This window comes from Staurois parvus, unplaced genomic scaffold (genome assembly GCF_062004578.1).
Source record: "Staurois parvus isolate SC_StPar_1 unplaced genomic scaffold, SC_StPar_1.0 ptg001483l, whole genome shotgun sequence".
Taxonomy (NCBI): domain Eukaryota; kingdom Metazoa; phylum Chordata; class Amphibia; order Anura; family Ranidae; genus Staurois; species Staurois parvus.
This window is the reverse complement of record NW_028319279.1, coordinates 268,788-294,402: the sequence shown is the minus strand read 5'-3', so window position 1 is coordinate 294,402 and position 25,615 is coordinate 268,788. Positions and strand designations below refer to the sequence as shown.

The following is a 25,615-nucleotide window of genomic DNA, read 5'->3' as shown; positions in this document are numbered from 1 at the left end:
TATAGTCCCCGACCAGACACCTTCCAGGGAGATTGGACCTTGTTGTATTGTCGCTGATCGCCGCCGTTATTAGTATAAAAAAAATTAAAAATCCCAGTATCTTTTCCGCCATTTGTAAACACTAACTTTCACGTAAACCAATTAATTTACACGTATTAAGTTTTTTTTTTAGCAAAGACATGTCGCAGAATGCATTTTGGCAGAAATTTATGACTAAATTTGATTTTTAAATTTTTTTTTACTGGACATATTTTATAGCAAAAAGTCCAAAATATTGTTTTTTTTTCCTCAAAATTGTCAGCCTTTTTTTTTTATAGCGCAAATAATAAAAACGGCACAGGCGATCAAATACCACCGAAAGAAAGCTTCATTTATGGGAAAAAAAAGGATGTAAATTTCATTTATGTACCGTATTGCATGACCGCGCAATTATCCGTTAAACTAGCGCAGCGCTGTATAGCAAAACAATGGCGTAAATTGCAGTATCTATACCATAGTTTGTTGACGCTATAACTTTCACACAAAGCAATCAATATACACTTATTGGGATTTTTTTTTACCAAAAACATGTAGCAGAATACATTTTGGTCTAAATTTATAACTAACTTTGAGTTTACTATATATTTTTTATAGCTGAAAGTAAAAAATATCGTTTTTCTTCAAAATGTTTGGTCTTTTTTTGTTTATAGCGTGAAAAATAAAAAGCGCACAGGTGATCAAATACCACTGAAAGAAAGCTCTATTTGTGTGAAAAAAAAGACGTAAATTTCATTTGGGTGCAGCATTGCATGACCGCGCAATTATCAGTTGAATTAGTGCAACGCCGAGTAGCAAAAAGAGGCCTGGTCATTAAGGGGGGTAAATCCTCAGGAGGGCAAGTGGTTAAAAAAAATAAAGTGGAATTGGGCTTTAACAACTAAAGCATCAGGTATATTTTCATACAAAGTGGAGATCACTTTTAACTGTGTTTGGTTTATTGTATTTCATATATAACCTATCTACCAACTCCATCACTTTGCATGGGGATTGTCACTTATATGTTCTTTCACTTTACCCACATAACTAATAAGTGTACTGTTCCATTTCCAGGTTAGTTTATTTTGGAGGCTATGGATGCCGAAGACACAGCGAACTAGGCGATTGCTTCGATGTACATGATGCATCATGGGTAATGTGGCAAAGTTTGATTTTAATCTTCATTCATTTTTAGAATTGTTCCCATCCTTAAGGAGACCATACATGGGTTGAATTTCAAAAGAATTTTCTTTTGAATATCTTTTCTAAGAATTTTTTATTGAATTTTACACCATTATTGGGCAACAGCAACAGGCGATTTTTGAGCAACCATCGAATTTGAGTGATCGGACATGTTGGAAAGAAATGTAATTGAAAAAGAAATGAGCATGAGCTGAGACCTGGAAAGAAAAGAAAATTCTTGGCCACGAATTTCATTTTCTTTAGCAACACGAGGTGAATTTAAGGGCTTAGTGGGTTGAATTTCGAAATCAATGGTGGCATCATCGGATTACAAAACCCATGAAATTTCCAGTTTTCTAAAGAAAATTTGTTCGAAATTCGACCAATGTATGAACTGGATTAGAGAGGCAAACATCTTTGGGAGAATGATGAACAATGTTGTTTTTTTTTTTTTTTATCCTTCCTCACACAAGCAGTAAGACCCACAAGAAGCCCTCCATGCTGCTGTGTGATAATGCATGCCCCCAAAAGCCCGAGTCACTCAATATAATCTGTTAGTATTACAAAAATGATGAAATAATAGCAAATAATGTAAAAATCATTCTTTAATGATTTCATGTACTGGTGTGTGCGGTGCATGTCATGCCATCTAATAAAGCCCAGCACTACCTCCACACATGTTAATTGCTCTTGCAAACAGAAGATTTAGGGAGCACCATGTCTACCTGAAGGGGTGAAGGAGGGGGATGTGTCTCTTCTGACTCAGCTGTGTGTGTAATCTGAGGTTCTAATATGGAGGACTGTAGTTCACAGCACAGCAAGTTAGTTACAGGCCACAAGGAGTCACAAGCTGGCTTCCCTTAGTAAACATGCCAGGGCAGGGGACCCAAAAATGGGCGACGAACTGGCCAAGGATGGCGCTGGATCCTTGTACAAGTAAGTGTCCTTTGATTAAGAGTCAGCAGCTACAGTATTTGTAGCTACTAACATTTAATTTTTTTTGGGGGGGCTGAAGTTTCTCTTTTAGGGAATTCCACGTTTTGCACATTTTGTGGGACATTATATGATGGAATATATAACAACATTTTTAGAACAACAAGAATCCTGACTCTGACCACTTTGGTTTGCAGGAAGAACAGATGTTTTGGGGATGGAACAATGATATCCATGTATTTGACACTGAGAAACAAGCCTGGATACAGCCAGAGGTAAAGGTAAGTGATGATAGTTTGAGTGTGGCATTCCTTCCGAATTTTAATCATAGTTAAAATGACCCATTTGTTTATAACAAATCTCATATCATAGGCTGCTAATTAAATGACATAATAATCTCTGTTTTGTTTTTTGTTTTTTTCATTAAAGCTGATTGGCAGGCAGGTAGGTCTAGTCAGAAGGCTAGGGGTAGAGAGATGACACCATTGTATTAACTGTAAGTGGTGTTTTAGCTGTGCTTTATGGCAGGGTTGTTTAAATCCCAGGAGTGGGTGGACACAGACACAAATCCTTTGGAAGCAAAATCAGCTCCCATACACAGGATGTACTCTCTCTGTGTATTTGGATGTTTGCCTGGAGTTCAGTTTTAAAGTGTATGTAAACCCTAACAATGACCTTCTCTTATTGGCTCCCCTTTGGTTTACGAAATATACAATTAAAAGTCTTTTGTTGTTTATGTTTAATCAGTGCAAAAAAATACCTGCTGATCCTGCCAGAAATTTTTTGAGTTAATAACTTCCTGTATGCCTGTACACAAGAAGGGGTTGTGGAGAAGGGGGGGAGTAGATAAGGAGGTGTACTGCAGATCAGGAGGGAGAGGTGTGTGTCCTTTGTAATCCATCAGACAGGGTTGACAGCACATGGTTAGGATTTCAGAGCTGAGTTGTCATGTCAACATAGAAGGTAGCAGCATACTACATTACTACAACATGGGGAGATGTGCATTTTTTTTTTAATTTTGCCTTGACTTGCTGTAAATATTTTAGCTATAGATATGATATGGCTGATCAAGCTATTACTTATAAATACTGCAGTCAGGGCAGCCATCAGAAATTTTGGTGCCCCTTACATAGCCTTAGGTCTGGGTCCCCCTGGCCTGACCAACATTCCCCAGGGCCCGGCCACTGGCTGTCCTACTGAATCCCCCCCACTGGCCATCCTACTGTGTCCTTTAGTGCACCCACTTTTATTTTAACACTCTTATAACTTAATATATCCTCCATCCCATGTCGTCCTCCTCCTCTAGTCCCATCTCCTCCTCCTCTAGTCCCATATCCTCCTTCTCCAGTCTCATCTCCTCCATCCCATGTTCTCCTCCTCCTCTAGTCCCAACTCCTCCTCCAGTCCCATCGCCCCCATCCCATGTCCTCCTGCATCCCATGTCCTCCTCCTCCTCTATTACCATCTCCTCCTCCTCCTCCTCCAGTCCCATCTCCCCCATCCCATGTCCTCTTATTCCTCCAATCCCATCTTCCCCATCCCATGTCCTCCCCATCCCATGTCCTCTTCTTCCTCCAATCCCATCTTCCCCATCCCATGTCCTCCTTCTTGCACCTGCCGGTGGGAAGGAGAGGAGGGAAGCCAGCAGCACTGCAGGTGTGTGTGTGTCACACAGGGGGCTTGGGCAGCATGGGGAAATGTATGATGCACTGGGAGGGTGCTGCAGAGAGAGCCATAAAAGGGATCAGTTCCAGTAATTAATCCCCGGCCCTGCTGTGCCAATCACCCTCCTTGCCCACATCCAATTCACCCTGATGCCTGGGCCCCCCTGTTGGTCTGGGCCCTGTACAGGAGGACCAGTGGTATTCCCTTATCCAAGGCCCTGGGTGAGAAGATGCTCCTCTGGCAGCTACACACACACACAGACACCCCTGCCCTTGGGATGCCCAGGCCCCTCAGGATGCCTAGGCCCCTTACATGTGTATGTGCTGTCCCCCTGATGGCGGCCCTGACTACAGTACCTGTTTTGTAGAAATTGGTGTGCTTTAGGCTAGGTTCACAGTATATCGGTTTCCCTGCGGCCACGTTTTCATGGGCAAAGATACCCATACATTTGAATGGGCTGCTGTACCTGCAGGAAACACAGGAAAAGGTCCTTGAACCTTTTATAAAACTGCAGCCATAGGGAAACTACATAGAACGTTTAAGTGCCCCTAAACTCTGGTAAAAGCCTATGTGTACATGGACACAGGCTTTTATTGAGTTTAGTTCAGGGGCTTTGGCAAAAAAAAAATGCCAAAAGCTCCTGAACTCACATTTAGGAGCAGCAGTGTACATGAGGCCTTAGGGAATAACTAAAAGCAAAACATTTTTTTTAGTGTTGGATAGAGTGGCAATGGATCAGAACACCTGGCAGTTTTTTCTGCTGTCTGTGTCCTTGTTAGGGAGATTCACCCTCTATATTCGTCCTGGTTACCATTATCATTGAAAGTGAAAGTAACAGAAAATCACAGATTTTAGGTTGTCCTCAGAAAATTAATAGAGGGGAAATCTTCCAATGGAGACACTTATTTTGGTGACCTGGGGGTCCCCAAGGGAGTTCCTTTGTAGGGATTTCCTCTCGTTTCTAGTTTTGGCTATGGGACAGGAAGTGAAGGTAAATCTCCCCAATGGGACACAGATGGCAAAAACATTTATTTACAGGGTTTATAATTAGGGATGCATCGAAATTTTGGTGGCCGAAACATTGAAACATTGAAAATAAGCACCGATACATCCCTCACCCCCGCCTGCCACTGCCACCCCTCACTGCCGTCTGCCAGCCGCTGCCACCGCTCGGTGGTTCTCAGCCCCACCTGAGAAACCACTGAACGATTCCAGTGCTGGGCATAGAGATAAGTGAAGGAAAGATGGCTTCCACTCATGTCTATGCCCTTGGAGGACCAGGGCGACGTCACATCAAGTTCCGGCGCCTTGTAAACAAGGCCATTTTTTTATTTTTTTTAAAGCAGTAGATCAATGCTTTTTTTGATCTAATGCTTTACATTGTAGAGGAGAGATGTGGGGTCTTCTTGGCTCCACATCTCTCCATGAAGAGGACCTGTCACTGCTTATTTCTATTACAAGGGATGCATGTATTCCTTGTGATAGGACTAAAAGTGATTAAAAAGATTTTTTTAAAGGGACAGTGTAAATAAATAGAAGTTTAAAGTGACCCCATCCCCCCATGCTTGCGTGTAGTGGTGAACGCATACGTAGGCCACGCCCACATATGTAAACGGTGTTCAAACCACACATGTGAGGTATTGCCATGAACGTCAGAGCAAGAGCGATAATTCTAGCACTAGACTGTCTCTATGACTATGAAATGGTAAACTGTATAAATATTTTAAAGCGTCACCCATGGAGATTTTTAACCATTTGATGCCCAGCCTATGGCCAAATGGCGTCCGCAAAAATGCATTACCTTTCCGGGAGGCCGCCATATGGCGTCCTCCCGCACATGCGCAGTTCACGCGCTTGCAGAGCCGCGCAGCGGCGCGATCTGTCACCGGCCGTGTACCTCGGACACGGCCGAAGACAGATCTGAGTACCGGCCCCCGTCGCCGGTACCATGTGACCTGCTGTGACCAATCACAGCAGATCACATGACAGTTGTATACAATGGATGGCTTCATTCATGCCATCCATTGTATACTAGTGTCTAGCTGTGAATGGTCACAGCTAATCACATGCACATGTCATGTGATTAGCTGTGGCCAAATCACAGCTAAGCACTAAAAAAAAAAAACCCTGAATGAATCGATGTCATTCAGGTAAACGCTTGCTTATAGCAAAATAATTCTTTGCTATAAGCAAATTGTGTAAAAAAAAAAAAAATGTTACTATGGTAACATTGTACTACTTTGGACATAGTGAAATATGAAAAAAAAAAGAAAAAATTTAATAAAAAATTTAAAATATAAAAAAAAATTTTAAATTTTTTTTTTTTTTTTCACATTGTCACCAGTCAGTGTCCCTGATCACCGCCATGCCAGTTATATGATGACGCTGTACTGCACTGGTGAGAGTATGTAAAAAAAAAATTGTGAAAATAATTTTTTTTATTTTTTCATTTTCTGAAAAATGATGACAAAAAAAATACACGGTCAAAAAACGCGCCATGCCTCTTATGAAGTATGTCGGACTGTCTACTTTGCAAAAAGGGGTCATTTGGGGGATATCTGTACTGTTCTGACATTCTTGGACCTCAAGAAATTAGATTGGCTGTCAGTACTTCAGGATTGATCAATATTCAGATCTATACCATAGTTTGTGAACTCTATAACTTTCCTACAAACTAAATAATACATCCTAATTTGGGTTATTTTCACCAAAGACATGTAGCAGAATACATCTCGGCCTAAATTTATGAAGAACAATTATTTATTTGCAAACTTTTATAACAGAAACAAAGAAAAACGTGGTTTTTTTTTTCAAAATTTTCGGTCTTTTTTGTTAATTTAGCAAAAAATAAAAACCCCAGCGGTGATTAAATACCACCAAAAGAAAGCTCTAGTTGTGTGAAGAAAATGATAAAATTTTAGTTTGGGTACAATGTTGTATGACCGCGCAATTGTCATTCAAAATGTGAGAGCGCTGAAACCTGAAAAATGGCCTGGGAGGGAAGGGGGTAAAATTGGCCGGTATTGAATTGGTTAAGTACCGTAGTTTGCCGCCATTCCACGAGTATGCACATTTTTTTTAAAGCATGACATGTTGGGTATCTACACATTTACTCGGCATAACATCATCTTTCATATTTTACAAAACAATTGTGTTTTTTAATCATTATAGTGTATTTTTTTCCAAAAAAATTGTGTTTGAAAAACATATTAATTTTTAAAAGCTGTCCATTTCGGTTTAGATTTTCGGCCAAGTGCATCCTGAATTTTAATTTTTGGTTTTGGCACCAGAATTTTCATTTTGCTGCACCACTAGTTATAATCCTCCTTTACTGTAAAGAAATTGTACGTTAAAGTAGAACTATAGGCAAAACATTTTATTCATTTTGGATAAAGAACCTAGTATAACTACCCAGTGGATAGAAATGAACTGTTTTTACTTTTCCAGAGCACACCACCACAACCTCGAGCCGCTCATTCTTGTGCTATCCTGGGGAACAAAGGCTACGTGTTCGGTGGACGTGTTCTGGTTAGTTCTGGGCTAAGTTTAGGATTCCTCTTTTTTTAGAACTACTTCCAGCAGATTATTTGATTGCTTCCTTATCTTTACTTCTAGCAAACACGGATGAATGATCTGCACTTTCTGAACTTGGACACTTGGGTTTGGTCCGGAGGGTAAGATAACAAGTAAACCAATACCGGATTGTTTGGTGGTTTTTTTTTTTCGTTTTTTTTTTTTTTGCCCAACTCCATAAAAAAATGGTTTGGTCCTTATTTTATTGTGTATATCAGGGAAGTGTTAGAAGCTCTTGACACAGACAAAAGCAAAAACACATTTCTCTTCTGTCCATTGAAAGACACAGCTTGTGACCATTAGGTGACGCAATACCCATGGTAATAATCTACTGAACCTGCTGTGTCCTTCAGTGAACTTGAGGATTTTACAGTGAGTACTAACATTTAGTTTTTCATTTAAGTAAAGCTTCAATGGTGTCTGCACCCTTCTGTTACGATCATCACCCCAATAGCTTGTGCACATACCGCAGGATGTTCTGGTGCCTGTGCATTCTCAAGTGTCTGACACAAATCAGCCCCTGTGTCTCATCTTCTGGCTTGTAATCATGTTACACTGTTGAATCTGGTCATTGAGATATGAGACTAGGGAAATGCTTCCTCCTACCTGCAGCAGACTGATAACATTATGTCAGCCTGGGCAAAGTTATTTGACCAGACCTCAACAACCAATTTTACACAAAAGCATATTGACTCGACACCGTAGTTCTAAAGAATTCCAGGAAAAATGAACAGGTTGCTACAAGTGTCACTGCACAATCCAGACTGGATGATATAGACAATGTAGCCCTCTTGAGACCAGGGAATCTTGAAAGCAGACAAACAAAATGGAGCAAAGGGTGCAAACACCTAGTGCGTTATCGACAACACTTTATTAAAGTACAAAAAGGGTGCATACTTACAAAAGCCAAAATAGTAACAGTGTTGTATGTAAACCAAGGAACCAAAGGGTCTACCTAGCAATGGAACTCCTCTGGTTCAAATGGATGTCATATTGCTAGTTGACGCATTTCGGGGGACAGGCCCCTTTAATAAAGTGTTGTTGATAATGCTCTGTCTAGGCGTATTGTGTCCTTTGTTCCATTTTGTGTGTAGAGCTCAAGAACCACTTTTAAAATATAAACAGGACTTTATTATTGCAGCTTTGTATAGTTACTGAAAGGCCCACTTTAACCACTTCCCGACAGGCCGTTGTATATAAACGGCCGGACAGTGGCAGTGCAGGGTCGGGTGGCCGTTTATAAACGGCCTTCCAGCACCCTGCTTGTGCGCGCTCCCTGGGAGCACGCAGCACTGCGATCCGGTGCCCGCTGTGAAACACCGATCGTCGGACGGGACCTCTGTACGAGGTCTGGATCATGTGATCACTGATTGGCCAATCAGTGATCACATGCAGAGTAGTAAGCAAGATGTCACTTTTGACATCATTGCTTACTACTTGTGAAATCTGTGAATGATCACAGAGGTCACATGGTACAAGGCTATTCACAACAGCCTTGTACCATGTGACAAGCTGTGACCAATCACAGCTCACTCAGTAGTTCTCAATGGCTGCAAGAATGCAGACAGAGAGAAAGATAAATTATTGCTTTTACATCCTATATGGGTGTAAAAGCAATTGGTGTAAAAAAAAAAAAAAAAAAAAATCTTCATCACCCCCTCAAAAGTAGTACAGGTGGCACTGTACTGCTAGGGTGACAGTATGTAAAAAAATAAGTAAATAATAAAATAAATAATATTAAAAAAAAAATAAAAATGTAAAAAAAATGTTTCAAAATTATAATTTTTGGTTATAAACTAATTATTTATTTATTTATTTTTTTTACTAAAAAGATAACTGAATCAATTTTGGCCAAGATTTATGATGAACTATTATTTATTTGCAAAATTTTATAGGAAAAACGTTTTTTTCAAAATTTTTGGACATTTTCATTTACATAGCAAAAAAAATAAAAATCCCAGCGGTGAATAAATACCACCAAAATAAAGTTTTATCTGTCTCAAAAAAATGGTAAAAAATTCATATGGGTAGAGTGTTGCATGACCGCGCAATTGTCATTCAAAGTGTGATAGCGCTGAAAGCTGAAAATTGCCCTGGTCAGGCAGGGGTAAAAGTGTCCGGACTGGAAGTGGTTAAAGCAGCAGATATTTCATCTTCTGTTCAGGTATGTAATGAGTTTGCTTGCAGAAATCTGAATTATTAAAGTGGTTCTAAAGACTGAAGGTTTTTTTACCTTAATACATTCTATGCAATAATATACAAAAGCAGACAAGGCCGTACTGTCATCGTGCATTACTGTGGCATACCACGTGTTTATTGTGGAAACAAATAGATGTATACTCACAAACCGAAGGAAAATAAAGGCAGAATATGTAGTCCGCAATGGCAGAGCTAACATTTTTTTAGCTCTGAGGAAGGGGGTTTGTCTCCCGAAACGCGTCAGCTTATCCCTATTAAGGGCCCAGCATTATATTGGCTGCCATTGCGGACTACATAATCTGCCTTTATTTTCCTTTGGTTTGTGAGTATACATCTATTTCTTTACATATAAACACGTGGTGTACCACGGTAATGCAGGATGAGAGTGCGCCTTTGTTTGTTTTTGTCTATCGGTGTCCAGATTTCCCGATCTTTGAAGGGCAGCACCTCCCCATATGGCATTCTGAATTTCTTTTAGTCTGCATGAAGATTTGAGCGCTGGTTTCGTTTGTTTGTCTTTGGATTGCATTCTATGCAATAAGGTAAAAAACCTTCAGGGTGCAGCTCCCCCCTCAGCCCCCCTTATACCTACCTGAGCCCCATCTCAATTCAGCAATATGTGTGAGAGCCTCAGCTCTTGTGGGTCTCTCTCTATTCACTGGCTCACACAGCAGCGGGACAATCCCTGCCAGTGAGCCAATGAGGGGGGGCCATGCCATGCCCTGTGTGTGAATGGACAACGTCCATTTACAGGAGTGCGGCTCGGGAGCAAGCCTGCTCGGTTACCCCCATAGCAAGAGGCTTGCTATTGGGGGCACTCCGCAGGGGGGAGGAGCCAGAACCGTGGAAGGGGGACCCAAAAAGAAGAGGATCAAGGCTTCTCTATGCAAAACCACTGCACAGAGCAGGTAAGTATGACATGCTTGATTTTTTTTTTTAAATACTTTTCAGTTTACCTGTCCTTAGATGTGGTGGCTGTATTAGTTTTCTTTTTCTCAGGCAAAGTACATTTTCTGCAAGTATAGAACTTTGATCCTGCTATCCTTCCCTTATCCTTGTAACTGCCCATGAATTAAACTGATTTCAAATAAAGTCATCAGCTTTCCTAGTTATTTTTGGTGGACTACAGACAATCTCCCACTTATTTACAAGAGGTATGGAGGGAAAGGGGATATTTGTAGATCAAATCAGGAGAGCCTAGGGTGACAACGCTGCTTCTCCATAAATACAGTACAGTAAGTGGGCATTGTCACCCTTAGAAAGGAAGAGTCTTACGGGAAGTGTCACCAGGTAAAAGTAAATGAAAAAAGCTCTAAGGAAAAAGAAAACTAATGCATCCATCACATCTGTGAGCTGGTAAAGTGTAATAAACATTTTTGTTTTTGGGTTTAGATAAACCTTAAAGGATAAGTTCACCTTTCATAACATGTTACATGTTACACCCATATTCAGGGTGTAACATGTCATGAAAGCACCGGCCCTCACTGCCCGCCGATCCCCCACTTTGACAGCTAGCAGGGTCTCTTATCCTCCCCTCTAGCTGTCAAATGTTTTATAAAAGTGGCCGAGCGGGGCTCTGCCTGCCTGGCTGCATCACTATTCGTCGGCAGCACAGAGGCTAAATTGTTAGCACTTCCGCCTGGCAGTACTAGGGTTGTTGGCTCTAATCTCAACCACCGCACCACCTGCCTGGAGTTTGCATGTTCTCCCTGTGCCTGCGTGCGTTTCCTCCGTGTACTACGGTTTCCTTTCACACTCCAAAGACATGCTGCTAGGTTAATTGGATCCTGTCTAAATTGGCCCTAATATGTGTATGTATGAATGTGAGTTAGGGACCTTAGATTGTATAATATATATATATGTAAAGCGCTGTGTAAATTGATGGCTCTATGTAAGTACCTGTAATAAATAAATAAAGAATATTCTGTGAATGACAAACTACAAGTCCTGACAGCCTTAGCAGCTGTTGGCTTGTATTTCTCAATGAATGTCTTCTTGCTCATACATCCCGTAGAGCAGTGGTTCTCAACCTTTCTAATGCCGCGACCCCTTAATACAGTTCCTCATGTTGTGGTGACCCCCAACCATAAAATTATTTTCGTTGCTACTTCATAACTGTAATTTTGCAGTAGGAGGAATAGTGCCACGTCATTGGTGTCAGTGGGAGGAATAGTGCCCCATCATTGGTGTCAGTGGGAGGAATAGTGCCCCATCATTGGTATCAGTGGGAGGAATAGTGCCCCGTCATTGGTGTCAGTGGGAGGAATAGTGCCCCGTCATTGGTGTCAGTGGGAGGAATAGAGCCCCATCATTGGTGTCAGTGGGAGGAATAGTGCCCCATCATTGGTGTCAGTGGGAGGAATAGTGTCCCATCATCGGTATCAGTGGGAGGAATAGTGCCCCATCATTGGTGTCAGTGGGAGGAATAGTGTCCCATCATTGGTGTCAGTGGGAGGAATAGTGCTCCATCATTGGTATCAGTGGGAGGAATAGTGCCCCATCATTGGTGTCAGTGGGAGGAATAGTGCCCCATCATTGGTGTCAGTGGGAGGAATAGTGCCCCATCATTGGTATCAGTGGGAGGAATAGTGCCCCATCATTGGTATCAGTGGGAGGAATAGTGCCCCATCATTGGTATCAGTGGGAGGAATAGTGCCCCATCATTGGTATCAGTGGGAGGAATAGTGTCCCATCATTGGTATCAGTGGGAGGAATAGTGTCCCATCATTGGTATCAGTGGGAGGAATAGTGTCCCATCATTGGTATCAGTGGGAGGAATAGTGCCCCATCATTGGTATCAGTGGGAGGAATAGTGCCCCATCATTGGTATCAGTGGGAGGAATAGTGCCCCATCATTGGTATCAGTGGGAGGAATAGTGTCCCATCATTGGTATCAGTGGGAGGAATAGTGTCCCATCATTGGTGTCAGTGGGAGGAATAGTGCCTCATCATTGGGGTCAGTGGAAGGAATAGTGCTCCATCATTGGTATCGGTGGGAGGAATAGTGCCCCATCATAGGTGTCAGTGGGAGGAGGAATAGTGTCCCATCATCGGTATCAATGGGAGGAATAGTGCCCCATCATTGGTATCAGTGGGAGGAATAGTGCCCCATCATAGGTGTCAGTGGGAGGAGGAATAGTGCCCCATCATTGGTGTCAGTGGGGGGAGGGATAGTGCCCCATCATAGGTGTCAGTGGGGGGAATAGTGCCCCATCATTGGTATCAGTGGGGGGAGGAATAGTGCCCCATCATAGGTGTCAGTGGGGGGAGGAATAGTGCCCCATCCTTGGTGTCAGTGGGGGGAGGAATAGTGCCCCATCCTTGGTGTCAGTGGGGGGAGGAATAGTGCCCCATCCTTGGTGTCAGTGGGGGGAGGAATAGTGCCCCATCCTTGGTGTCAGTGGGGGGAGGAATAGTGCCCCATCCTTGGTGTCAGTGGGGGGAGGAATAGTGCCCCATCCTTGGTGTCAGTGGGGGGAGGAATAGTGCCCCATCCTTGGTGTCAGTGGGGGGAGGAATAGTGCCCCATCCTTGGTGTCAGTGGGGGGAGGAATAGTGCCCCATCCTTGGTGTCAGTGGGGGGAGGAATAGTGCCCCATCCTTGGTGTCAGTGGGGGGAGGAATAGTGCCCCATCCTTGGTGTCAGTGGGGGGAGGAGTTGTGCCCCATCCTTGGTGTCAGTGGGGGGAGGAATCGTGCCCCATCCTTGGTGTCAGTGGGGGAGGAATAGTGCCCCATTGTTGGTGTCATTTGGGGGAGGAATAGTGCCCCATCGTTGGTGTCAGTGGGAGGAATAGTGCCCCATTATTGGTATTAGTGACACCAATGATTGGGCACTATTCCTCCCACTGACACCAATGATACTTACCTTGCAGACCCCTGCTCCAGCCTGGGCTCGCTCGCTCCCTCCCTCTCCCATGGTACCGACACTTACCTGTCAGCTGTCTTCCTTCTCCGGCCGCTCTCCTTCTCTTCACTCGCTCGATCTTCGCGGTGCCGCTCGGCTCCTCCTCTCCAAGCTCCACCTCCTTGCCAGTGATTGGCCGCCTGTGTGCCTCTCCTGAGCTACAGTGCCGGCGGCCAATCACAGGCGAGGATTGATCTCGAGGTGTGTCCAGATGACAGGGGCGGCATGTCATCCCGCCCACACCTGGAGACGGCGGCGGCGAGGAGCAGTGTCTCGGTTCCTAAGACCATCGGAAATATGTGTTTTCCGATGGTGTTAGGCGACCCCTGTGGAAGCGTCGTTCGACCCCCAAAGGGGTCGCGACCCCCAGGTTGAGAACCGCTGCCGTAGAGGCAAGCAGATATACTGACAGATCTGCAGGAGACCTGCATGGCACCAGCTATCTGTTGATCGCTGGTGCAATACTTTCCAGGCTCCTGCAGCAAAAAATAATAAATGCACATTTTTTCTTTACTTGCAAAATATGAGCATGTTATTATTTTTTATTAAAAAGGTGAACTTATCCTTTTAAAGCTGTTTTACACAAATATTTTGTTTTCACATTAAGCCTGTTAGTCTTGTATGTATTGCAGTTGAATTGTGTGTTCATGTAGATAACTTCTGTCCCCTCCAGGATCCAGATTACAGGGGTGAAGCCAAGGGGGAGATCATGGCACACACTGACACCTATTGGAGAGGAACATTTATTTCTCTTTGGGGGTCTCAGTGCAGAAAGTGTACCACTAAGTGAGTAAAAGTGATTACATTCAAAATAGTTAAAATAAAAATATTAATGATGATAAATATGACTGTGATCATGTTCCTCTAAGGATAGCATGAAGGCCATCTTTGCTTTTCGCGTGTTATTTTTCCAGGTGACGGGTGGATATATAGTCTCTCAGCCAGTGAATGGAAGCAGTTGACACATTTAGATAAGGATCAACCAAGGTAATCTACTCTACACAAGAGAGGATGGACACAAAATGTTGCTTTAAAGCAGTGTTTCTCAACTCCAGTCCTCATGGACCCCCAACAGGTCATGTTTTCAGGATTTCCATTATTTTGCACAGGTGATTTGATCAGTTTCACTGCCTTAGTAATTACCACAGCTGTTTCATCTGAGGGAAATCCTGAAAACATGACCTGTTGGGAGTCCATGAGGACTGGAGTTGAAAAACACTGCTTTAAATGAAGTGCCCCTCAGTGCTCCAAAATCAATGGTGGCCCAGCTGCACATGATTCCAGTGTCAGGTTTTCTTTTCTGCATGTGGCCTGGCTGGGGTGATTTTTCCATCACTTCCTTTCCTGGGGACAATGTTGGTATTGGAAAAGGAAATGAGGGAAAACCTTTTGACAAGTATAGGGTGAGCATTAGGAAGCTGGGGGCATTTCTAGCTGTCATCTGGTTACTAAACATGTTTTTATTGCTGGATTTCCTGTTTGGATAGTTTTCCCCTAACTCAGCCCTTCTTAACTCAGGCTCCTCCATAGCTTGCTACAGGTTCCTTGAGACCAGAGCAGTGGTATATTGATATCCTGCCTACACTGGCCACCAATGTAAGGGACCACATCTACGCTGACCACCAATGTAAGGGACCACATCTACGCTGACCACCAATGTAAGGGACCACATCTACACTGACCACCAATGTAAGGGACCACATCTACGCTGACCACCAATGTAAGGGACCACATCTACGCTGACCACCAATGTAAGGGACCACATCTACGCTGACCACCAATGTAAGGGACCACATCTACACTGACCACCAATGTAAGGGACCACATCTACACTGACCAACAATGTAAGGGACCAAATCTACACTGACCACCAATGTAAGGGACCACATCTACACTGACCACCAATGTAAGGGACCACATCTACACGGACCACATCTACGCTGACCACCGATGTAAGGGGTCACTTCTACACTGACCACCAATGTTGTGGGTTACTTCTATAATGACCGCCAAGGAAGAGGTCACTTCTACACTGACCACTAATGTAAGGGGTCACTTCTACACTGAACACTAATGTAAGGGAACGCTTCTACACTGACCATCAATGTAAAGGGCCACTTCTACACTGACCACCAATGAAAGGGGTCACTTCTACACTGACTGCCAAGGAAGAGGTCACTTCTACACTGACCACTAATGTAAGGGGTCACTTCTACACTGAACACTAATGTAAGGGAACGCTTCTACACTGACCACCAATGAAAGGGGTCACTTCTACACTGACTGCCAAGGAAGAGGTCACTTCTACACTAACCACTAGTGTAAGGGGTCACTTCTACACTGACCACCAATGTTAGGGGTTACTTCTACACTGATCACCAATGTTAGGGGTCACTTCCACACTGACCACTAATGTTCGGGGTCACTTCTACACTGACCACCAATTTTAGGGGTTAGTTGTACACTGACCACCAATGTTAGGGGGTCACTTCTATACTGATCACCAATGTAAGGGATCACATTTACACTGACCACCAATGTAAGGGGTCACTTCTACACTGACCACCAATGTTAGGGGTCACTACTATATTGACCACCAATGTTAGGGGTTTCTTCTACACTGACCACCAATATTAGGGGTCACTTCCACACTGACCACCAATGTTAGCGGTCACTTCTATACTGACCGCCACGGAAGAGGTCACTTCTACACTGACCACCAATGTTAGGGGTCACTTCTACACTGACCACCAATGTTAGGGGTCACTTCTACACTGACCACCAATGTAAGGGGTCACTTCTACACTGACCACCAATGAAAAGGGTCACTTCTACACTGACCACCAATGTTAGGGGTCACTTCTACACTGACCACCAATGTTAGGGGTCACTTCTATACTGACCACCATAGTTAGGGGTCACTACTATACTGACCACCAATGCTAGGGGTTTCTTCTACACTGACCACCAATGTTAGCGGTCACTTCTATACTGACCGCCACGGAAGAGGTCACTCACTTCTACACTGACCACCAATGTTAGGGGTCACTTCTACACTGACCACCAATGTTAGGGGTCACTTCTACACTGACCACCAATGTAAGGGGTCATTGCAATTTTCACGATCATTGCTTCTTTTTTGACAATTATTATTGGTTTATTTTTTGAATATTACTGTATGTAAACCCCATTCTTTAGTCTTCAGTTTAAAACCTCTCCAATTTACTGAAACTAATATGATAATATACAATCAGCTGTAGCTCTAGTAATTTTAGTGTTCCTTGAGACTTGACAGGTATATCAAGGGTTCCTCCATGGCAAACAGAGTTTGAGGTAGACTGCCCTAACTTCCTGTCACAATGACAATGCTGCAACTGGTATAGGACGTGAGGGGATGTGTTCCCAATGGGGACACAGAGAGCAATAAAAATCTATTAGAGTTTCTTACAGGAGAGTGGAACAAGTACAAAATAATGAATATTTTGCATTCCTTTACTAAAGTGCTTTGCTCTTTCAAGCCTAATCCAGTATATTTTGTTGCCAATTTTACTTAAAGTGTTACTAAACCCCGGACCCTGCATTCCCTATATCTGGTCTCCCCGGACCCTGCATTCACTATATCCGGTCTCCCAGGACCCTGCATTCCCTATATCTGGTCTCCCCGGACCCTGCATTCCCTATATCTGGTCTCCCCGGACCCTGCATTCCCTATATCTGGTCTCCTCGGACCCTGCATTCCCTATATCTGGTCTCCCCGGACCCTGCATTCCCTATATCTGGTCTCCCCGGACCCTGCATTCCCTATATCTGGTCTCCCCGGACCCTGCATTCCCTATATCTGGTCTCCCCGGACCCTACATTCACTATATCCGGTCTCCCAGGACCCTGCATTCACTATATCTGGTCTCCCACAGTACACAGAACATGGAAATGCAATTATTTTAGTAAATATAAACTTCTAAATACCTTTTCTCATCAGCAGTATATAGCAGTGCTCTATGAAATTGCATAACCCCTGATCCTCTGTCTGGACAGTGCTGATTGGCCCTGTGCTGATCACATGCACTCTCCCAAGAAAAAAGAAAAAACTCTAGCAGTACACACCAAACTGAGCATGTGCAGAGTGTCTCTGAGGCTGTGCTCTAACAGGAGATGAAATGAGGAACGTGAAAGAAGGGGAGGATCAGAGAAGACAGGATCAAGCATCCATTTTACACAATGCGGAGGATTAACACCTTAAGTATAACAAGCATGCTTTATTGCATATATAGACTGATTTTACTGTTGTGGGTTTAGTAACCGTTTAATGTGGAACTATGTGTCCTGCAGGTGAGCTCTCCCTGTGCTGTGATTTCAATGCAAACTTTTGTTTCCTGGTTTCAGGCACCCAAGCAGCACAGTGACTGCTAAACGCGTGATCTAGATCTCGTGAGAACTTCCAAAACTTCATGAGCCGCTTACATTAACTGATCATTAATACATTAGAAACCAGTGCTGGGTATACATGTGTTGGACTTGAGTCCTGTTTTAAAGGGAACTTCCCACATGGAAGAAATATATTTTTAAAATAATCTTCTCAAATATATTGACATATACTTGACATTCTACAATTTTGGCCATATTCAATATATTTCAATAAATTAAAAAAAATACATAAATAAATTAAAAAAAAAAATAAATATATATATATATATATATATATATATATATATACACTCTGTATGTTGAAATGCGTTTTTATTACAAAATATCTGAAGAATTTAAGAAAATATCTTTTTTTAAATATATTCTTCAGATTTTTTTTTAACATATAAAAAAGTCATTTTAACATATTTTACATATATATGTAAATGCATTCCAAAAATGTAGATTTGTGCTTTTAAAGACATACAGTATTTTTAAAAATATTTTTCATAGATTTTGTAATAACAACGCATTTCAGCATACACTGTGTGTGTGTATATACACCCTGTTCCAGATTTGTGAATGGACCGGCAGTCTTCTGGGACCCGTCATGTGTCCCAGAAGACAGGGAGGGAGGACAACTCCGCGGAAGTAGCTTATCATTGATTTTTGCTTTGTTTTGGTAAATAAAGCTATGTGATTCATATTGTGTCACTACAGAAGTTGCATGGGCATGCTAATTTTACTTTTTATGTTTCTAGACTCTGGCATACGGCCTGTCTGGGCAAAGACAGTGAAGTCTTCGTGTTTGGCGGCAGCAAGGATGACCTGCTCTCCTTGGATACTGTTAGTAAAGAATATAATAATAAAAGATTAGAATTATAAAAGACAGTAATTATGAATCTCTGACACAATAAAGTGGACGCATTCATTTTTAAAAGCCCAGCAATCCCACTAAGACTCACACTTGCCATGCCTTCCCCCATTACACCATTACTTTGTTGGAGCCTTTGTGAAATATCCAGTGTTTCTAGGTAGGAGAGAACATGTGACCTCCACCCAGGATGCAACTCTTGGGCATGAGTGGCCAATTTCCATGCCTAAATACTGCCACGTGGGGGTGACGTCATCAATCCCTACTGAACAGCATAGGGAAAGTAGATATGAGTGGAGAAAGGGGGAGGGGTGGCGTTCAAGAGATGTCACTATACATATTCAGGGCATTCTAAAGTCTAAGGATAAGCTCAAATGTGTTGAGATTCTAGTCTGAATCCCACTTGAGTGAGCCCATCAGGATCTGTCACTACACTGGGCCATTCATAAGCTGCCAAAGGAATTCACCACCCTGCAGGGAAGGATCCTGTAGTTCACCTTTTCTTTACTCTTCCCTTGTCCATTCACAAAAAGACATGTAATATTTCATGTAAAGCAAAGGATTCTGTTACTTGAAAAGGGGAGTTCTTATCGTTTACTGATTGACTTCTGTTCATCCCCCATGTTGGAAAATTTCCGCTTGATCAATGCTGCAGGCTATAGTCTGCAGCGTTGATCAGTGTATTCTGATGGTAGGGATCTCTCCCTGCTGTCAGAATACAAAGACACAGTGAGGAAGATTCCCCCATCCACCTTGAGTGTGTGTATGGGGGAATCTAATCTGTTTTTCTTTTTGTTCAACCTGCTGGTTGAACAAAAACAAAACTATCTTATCTATGGCTAACTTTACTTTGAGAGGTGTTTTAACCCTTTAACTACTCTATCCAAAACAGAAAAAAAACAAAATTGGCTATACATACAATTCTCTAAGATTTATTGGGGGCTCCAGCCAACCAGGCTTAATTGGGGATTTTGCATTGAAACGTTAGTGATATTTTTCAAGGGGAACAAAAAGTTGTATACTTTTGAGTTCTTTTTTGAGATGACTTTCACATTTTACATGCTTGCTCTTTTAGGCTCATATTATGTAAAGTATAAGGCTTCATGCACACAAGGCGTTTTGATAACGCTGGTAACGTTAGCTGTGTACAGTCACGTTAAAAACGTGAGTTCTGCAGCTTTTTTTTAGCGTTTTTGCATTAGCATTTAGCGGCGTTTTGCTTTATTTTTCCTCATTTGCACTTTTTAGCAGTTTTTTTCATCCAAAATAAGTCCGAAAACGCCGGTTTGCTTCATTTTACCGGGGTTTGCCACGTTTTTCAGCGTTAGAGCGTTTTTACAGCTAAAAAACTCCTCTAGAAGCCCACTAGTCCTGGGTTTTATCTTGTAGCCAAAAAAACAGTGATTACAGTCTGTGTGTGCATGGACACATAGGATAACATGCTGGGGGGTTCACTAGCTGTAGAAAAAAATGTCAAAAGCCAAAAACAGCCTCTGTAAAAACGTCCCGTACGCATGAGGACTAACCCCTGCTTCACATATATGCATGGGCAAAATAGCCCATTCATTTGAATGGACTCCTGTGCCCCGTGACACATAGGGAAGAAGTCTCTGCACTTATTCTGAAAACGCAGCTCGCAGGGGAACCTCGGTTCCCAGTACGGTTGTGTTTTCCAGTGCGGGTGGCGTGCCATTAGAACGAATGGCACCCACCCGTGGGTCCGCATTTCTCTGTGGGGGTTGTGCGGCTGCACGGATTTTCATGCGGATCTGCAGCGGCACCACCCGCATAGATGTGAACCTAGCCTTAATGTAGAGATTTGTAGATTAGCCACTAGAGAGAGAGTAGGCTAAGTACTGCAGTGACTGCTTAGCAACTACTGAAAGATATCAGCCACATGGTGAGTGCATTGGTTTTAGTGAGTCAGCCAGTTCATTGATTAGAATGTTAAAAAGGAGCTGTAAGGCACAACCATTGTGTAGCATTGCTGAACAGGAAATATGACTGCCCCTGTGTACATACATGGAAACAAGGTTTTTAAAACATTAATACACATTTATTTTATTTATTTCAGGTACTTGTATAGCGCTGTCAATTTACGCAGCACTTTACATATATATTGTACGTTCACATCAGTCCCTAACCCTCAAGGGGTGTACAATCTAAGGTCCCTAACTCACATTCATACATACACATACTAGGGCCAATTTAGACAGGATCCAATTAACCTACCAGCATGTCTTTGGAGTGTGGGAGGAAACCGGAGTACCCGGAGGAAACCCACACAGGCACAGGGAGAACATGCAAACTCCAGGCAGGTGGTGCCATGGCTGGGATTCTAACCAATGACCCTAGTACTGCCAGGTGGAAGTGCTAACCATTTAGCCACTGTGCTGTCCATAGATACATTTATTTATATCTCTTTTATTTGTATGTCTAAAAAGTAATACTATACATTCACTGTTGGTGTGATGTGTTTTCACCATGGTTTTCAAACTGGATATTGTAAGTTTGTGTTTTTTTTTTTTTGCAGGGTCATTGTAATGATTTACTCATCTTTCAGATTCAACCCTACTCTCTGCTCAGGTATGAAAGTTTTCTCCCTTCTGTAGAATTTTGCTATGTACATTAACTGACGTATCAGACAAATGTGTGTTTGCAGAATATGACAAACCTCATTTTTAATGCTGGAACATTGACAGAAAAGAACTAATAACTAATGCCTACCCTACACGGCTCAAATTTCAGTTGATTTTTATTGCATCAGCCAAAATTCAAGCTGTCAGCACCCATGTTGGCACCACCCAGCCAGACAAAAGTCAATTGTTTTAGACCGACTTTTGTAGAAGGAACCAGGTGGAAAATTGTCAGACGAACAGTGACTGCATCCAGTCAGATGCAGTAATGTGCTGGCTGGTGCCACTGGAACTGGCTGTCAAAATACAATACCTGGCAGTATTTGATGTGGGAGGAGAAATTCATTAATCTATGGCCAGATTAAGCCCTGTGATATATCTACAGAGAGCCATCAAGCCTGTTGGTTTCATCCTCACATTGCTGCACTACATGCTTTTCTGCAGCATCTCCATTGAAGTTTATAGAACCAAAAATGCACCTTTTTACGTTTAAAAAAAGTCCCTGACCCTTTCCAAAAAACGCGGAGATATGAACCTGTCTCATAGGAAATCATGTTAAATGAACTGCTGTGCATTTCTGGAAAACACATAGGTGTGAGCCTAGACTATTATTATACAGGATTTATACAGCGCCAACAGTTTGCGCATCGCTTTACAAAATGAAGGTGGACAGTACAGTTACAATACAATTTGGTACAAGAGGAAACAGAGGGCCCTTTTCGTTAGAGCTTACAATCTAGGAAGAAGGGTCAAGTGATACAAAAGGTAATAGCTGTGGGGGGGGATGAGCTGATGGAGGAAAAAATGGCAGTTTACTAGGTAGAAGCAGGATAGGCTTCTTTAAAGAGAGGTTTTCAGGGATCGTCTAAAGGTGGATAGATTAGGAGATAGCCGGACAGATTGGGGTAGAGAGTTCCATAGCATGGGAGAAGCTCGGGAGAAGTCCTGGAGGTGAGCATTGGATGAAGTGACACAGGAACTAGAGAGCGGAAGGTCTTGGAAGGATCAAAGAGAGCGGTTTGGTTGATATTTTGAGACCAGGTTGGTGATGTAGCTGGGGGCAGAGTTGTGGATGGCTTTGTAAGTTGTTGTTAGTATTTTGAATTTTATTCGTTGGGCAAGTGGAAGCCAATGGAGGGATTGGCAGAGAGGGGTAGCAGACATTGAACGGTTGGTAAGGTAGATGAGCCTGGCAGCAGTATTCATGATGGACTGGAGGGGGGATAGCCTGTGTAAAGGTAAGCCAATGAGGAGGGAGGTGCAGTAGTCGAGGTGAGATAACCAGGGAGTGAATTAGGAGCTTTATGGTATCATTGGTTAAAAAGGGGCATATTCTGGAGATGTTGCGGAGGTTGAGGCGGCATGATTTGGACAGGGATTGGATGTGGGCCTAAAAGGATAGTTCAGAAACCAGGGTTACCCTTAGCATGCAGGGATGGGTTGATAGATGTGCTATTGATCATGACCGAGAAATCAGGGGAAGAGGCACGTGGGGGAGACTAAAACAGGATCAGTGCTAAGAACCTTCTGCCAGTCACTAACATGATTCCAATCTCTCTTGGAAGTGTGAATGTGATCATTAACAGAAAGCAGAACAACATTACACAGCACAGATCTCAGGAAATTTACTGCCAGTGACTGTTTGATGAGCTGCACTATACCCAGAAGCAATGAATAACACAGAAATAAGATGAAAGGGTACATACATATATACAGGGTATAACAATGAACGTCTCCTATTTGCTCCCTTTCGGTCTGTTTAAATATACACTTGAAAGCATTTTGTTGTATCTGTTTGATAAATTAAAAAAAATACCTGTTCATTCTGCCAGAAATCCAGGAAGCTTGCTCCTGTGCTGTCTGCAAAGTCATCTCAAGTAATGTTATCACCCCTGCTCAGTTTTCATCTGTGAACTACAAAACACCTCCTCCCTATGTTATTAAAGGAGAAGTAGGGCAAAACTCCTTTGGCCCTACTTCTGTAGGTCACATCAGTGCACTTATTTCAGCACTCCTGTGACCAATTTTCAGCTGACAGCAAGCCAAAGCCTGCTGCTGGCTGATGTCACAGCTGGTCCAGGCTGTGGAGAGATCCAGACTTTAATTTTGGAATCCACCCAGATGTCTGGACCAGCAGCTCACTCAGCCCCTCAGCGAGCCACTGAGATGCTAAGCCAGCTGCTTCCTCCCCCTTCACAACCTGGTGAGCACTGGAGGGGCAGAGCAGACAGCCAGGTACTGAAAGTTAACTGAGGTCCTAGAATTGAGCTTTCAGCTCTCTTTGATCACTATGTTCTTGGTCTAGAGGTGGTGGGGGGCAGCTGCAGCTGGAATTGGTGCTGCAGCCATCTAGGTGAGTATGCTTGTTTGTTATTTTCGATTCCCATACTTCTCAATTAAGATGAAGAGAGAGGGTCTTCTGTAGTCCTGACACTTGTGACAATGCTGTTCCTCCCATAGATAAACCACAATGGCTGAGCATAGACACCCTAAGAGAGGAAGTATATTGCTTGCAGAACCAAAAAAATTAATGCAACCGCCACATCAAAGGACCAGTAAGATGCAATGTACAGTGGGGCAAAAAAGTATTTAGTCAGCCACCAATTGTGCAAGTTCTCCCACTTAAAAAGATGAGAGAGGCCTGTAATTGGCATCATAGGTAGACCTCAACTATGAGAGACAAAATGAGAAAAAAAAATCCAGACAATCACATTGGCTGATTTGGAAAGGATTTATATGCAAATTATGGTGGAAAATAAGTATTTGGTCAATATCAAAAGTTCATCTCAATACTTTGTTATATATCCTTTGTTGGCAATGACAGAGGTCAAACGTTTCCTGTAAGTCTTCACAAGGTTGGCACACACTGTTGCTGGTATGTTGGCCATTCCTCCATGCAGATCTCCTCTAGAGCAGTGATGTTTTGGGGCGGTCGCTGGGCAACACAGACTTTTAACTCCCTCCAAAGGTTTTCTATGGGGTTGAGATCTGGAGACTGGCTAGGCCACTCCAGGACCTTGAAATGCTTCTTACGAAGCCACTCCTTCATTGCCCGGGTGGTATGTTTGGGATCATTGTCTTGTTGGAAGACCCAGCCACGTTTCATCTTCAATGCCCTTGCTGATGGAAGGAGGTTTGCACTCAAAATACGATTACGAATACACGATACATGGCCCCATTCATTCTGTCCTGTACATGGATCAGTCGTCCTGGTCCCTTTGTGGAGAAACAGCCCCAAAGCATGATGTTGCCACCCCCATGCTTCACAGTAGGTATGGTGTTCTTTGGATGCAACTCTCCTCCAAACACGACAAATTGTGTTTCTACCAAACAGTTCTATTTTGGTTTCATCTGACCATATGACATTCTCCCAATCCTCTTCTGGATCATCCAAATGCTCTCTAGCAAACTTCAGACGGGCCCAGACATGTACTGGCTTAAGCAGGGGGACACGTCTGGCACTGCAGGATCTGAGTCCCTGGCGGCGTAGTGTGTTACTGATGGTAGCCTTTGTTACGTTGGTCCCAGCTCTTTGCAGGTCATTCACTAGGTCCCCCCCGTGTGGTCCTGGGATTTTTGCTCACCGTTCTTGTGATCATTTTGACCCCACGGGGTGAGATCTTGCGTGGAGCCCCAGATCGAGGGAGATTATCAGTGGTCTTGTATGTCTTCCATTTTCTAATTATTGCTCCCACAGTATATTTGTTCACACCAAGCTGCTTGCCTATTGCAGATTCAGTCTTCCCAGCCTGGTGCAGGTCTACAATTTTGTTTCTGGTGTCCTTCGACAGCTCTTTGGTCTTCACCATAGTGGAGTTTGGAGTGTGACTGTTTGAGGCTGTGGACAGGTGTCTTTTATACTGATAACAAGTTCAAACAGGTGCCATTGATACAGGTAACGAGTGCAGGACAGAGGAGCCTCTTAAAGAAGAAGGTACGGGTCTGTGAGAGCCAGAAATCTTTCTTGTTTGTAGGTGACCAAATACTTATTTTCCACCATAATTTGCAAATAAATTCTTTCCAAATTAGCCAATGTGATTGTCTGGATTTTTTTTCTCCTTTTGTCTCTCATAGTTGAGGTCTACCTATGATGCCAATTACAGGCCTCTCATCTTTTTAGGTGGGAGAACTTGCACAATTGTTGGCTGACTAAATACTTTTTTGCCCCACTGTAGTTTAATGCCTACATAGATTATGCCAAAATATTGGAACCAAAAAGCCTGGACC

At 43.0% G+C, this 25,615-nt stretch overlaps 1 protein-coding gene across 1 annotated transcript in view; it reads left to right on the top strand.

Moving 5' to 3' along the window:
- KLHDC1 (kelch domain containing 1) overlaps window positions 1-25,615 on the top strand; it is a 42,508-nt gene that overhangs the window by 12,806 nt on the left and 4,087 nt on the right. Inside the window, exons 5-12 of the mRNA XM_089662507.1 lie at window positions 1,090-1,168; window positions 2,328-2,411; window positions 7,243-7,323; window positions 7,411-7,469; window positions 14,148-14,260; window positions 14,389-14,461; window positions 18,640-18,724; window positions 21,286-21,338. Coding sequence (XP_089518633.1) covers window positions 1,090-1,168; window positions 2,328-2,411; window positions 7,243-7,323; window positions 7,411-7,469; window positions 14,148-14,260; window positions 14,389-14,461; window positions 18,640-18,724; window positions 21,286-21,338 — 627 coding nt within the window. The remainder of the gene's footprint in view (window positions 1-1,089; window positions 1,169-2,327; window positions 2,412-7,242; window positions 7,324-7,410; window positions 7,470-14,147; window positions 14,261-14,388; window positions 14,462-18,639; window positions 18,725-21,285; window positions 21,339-25,615) is intronic.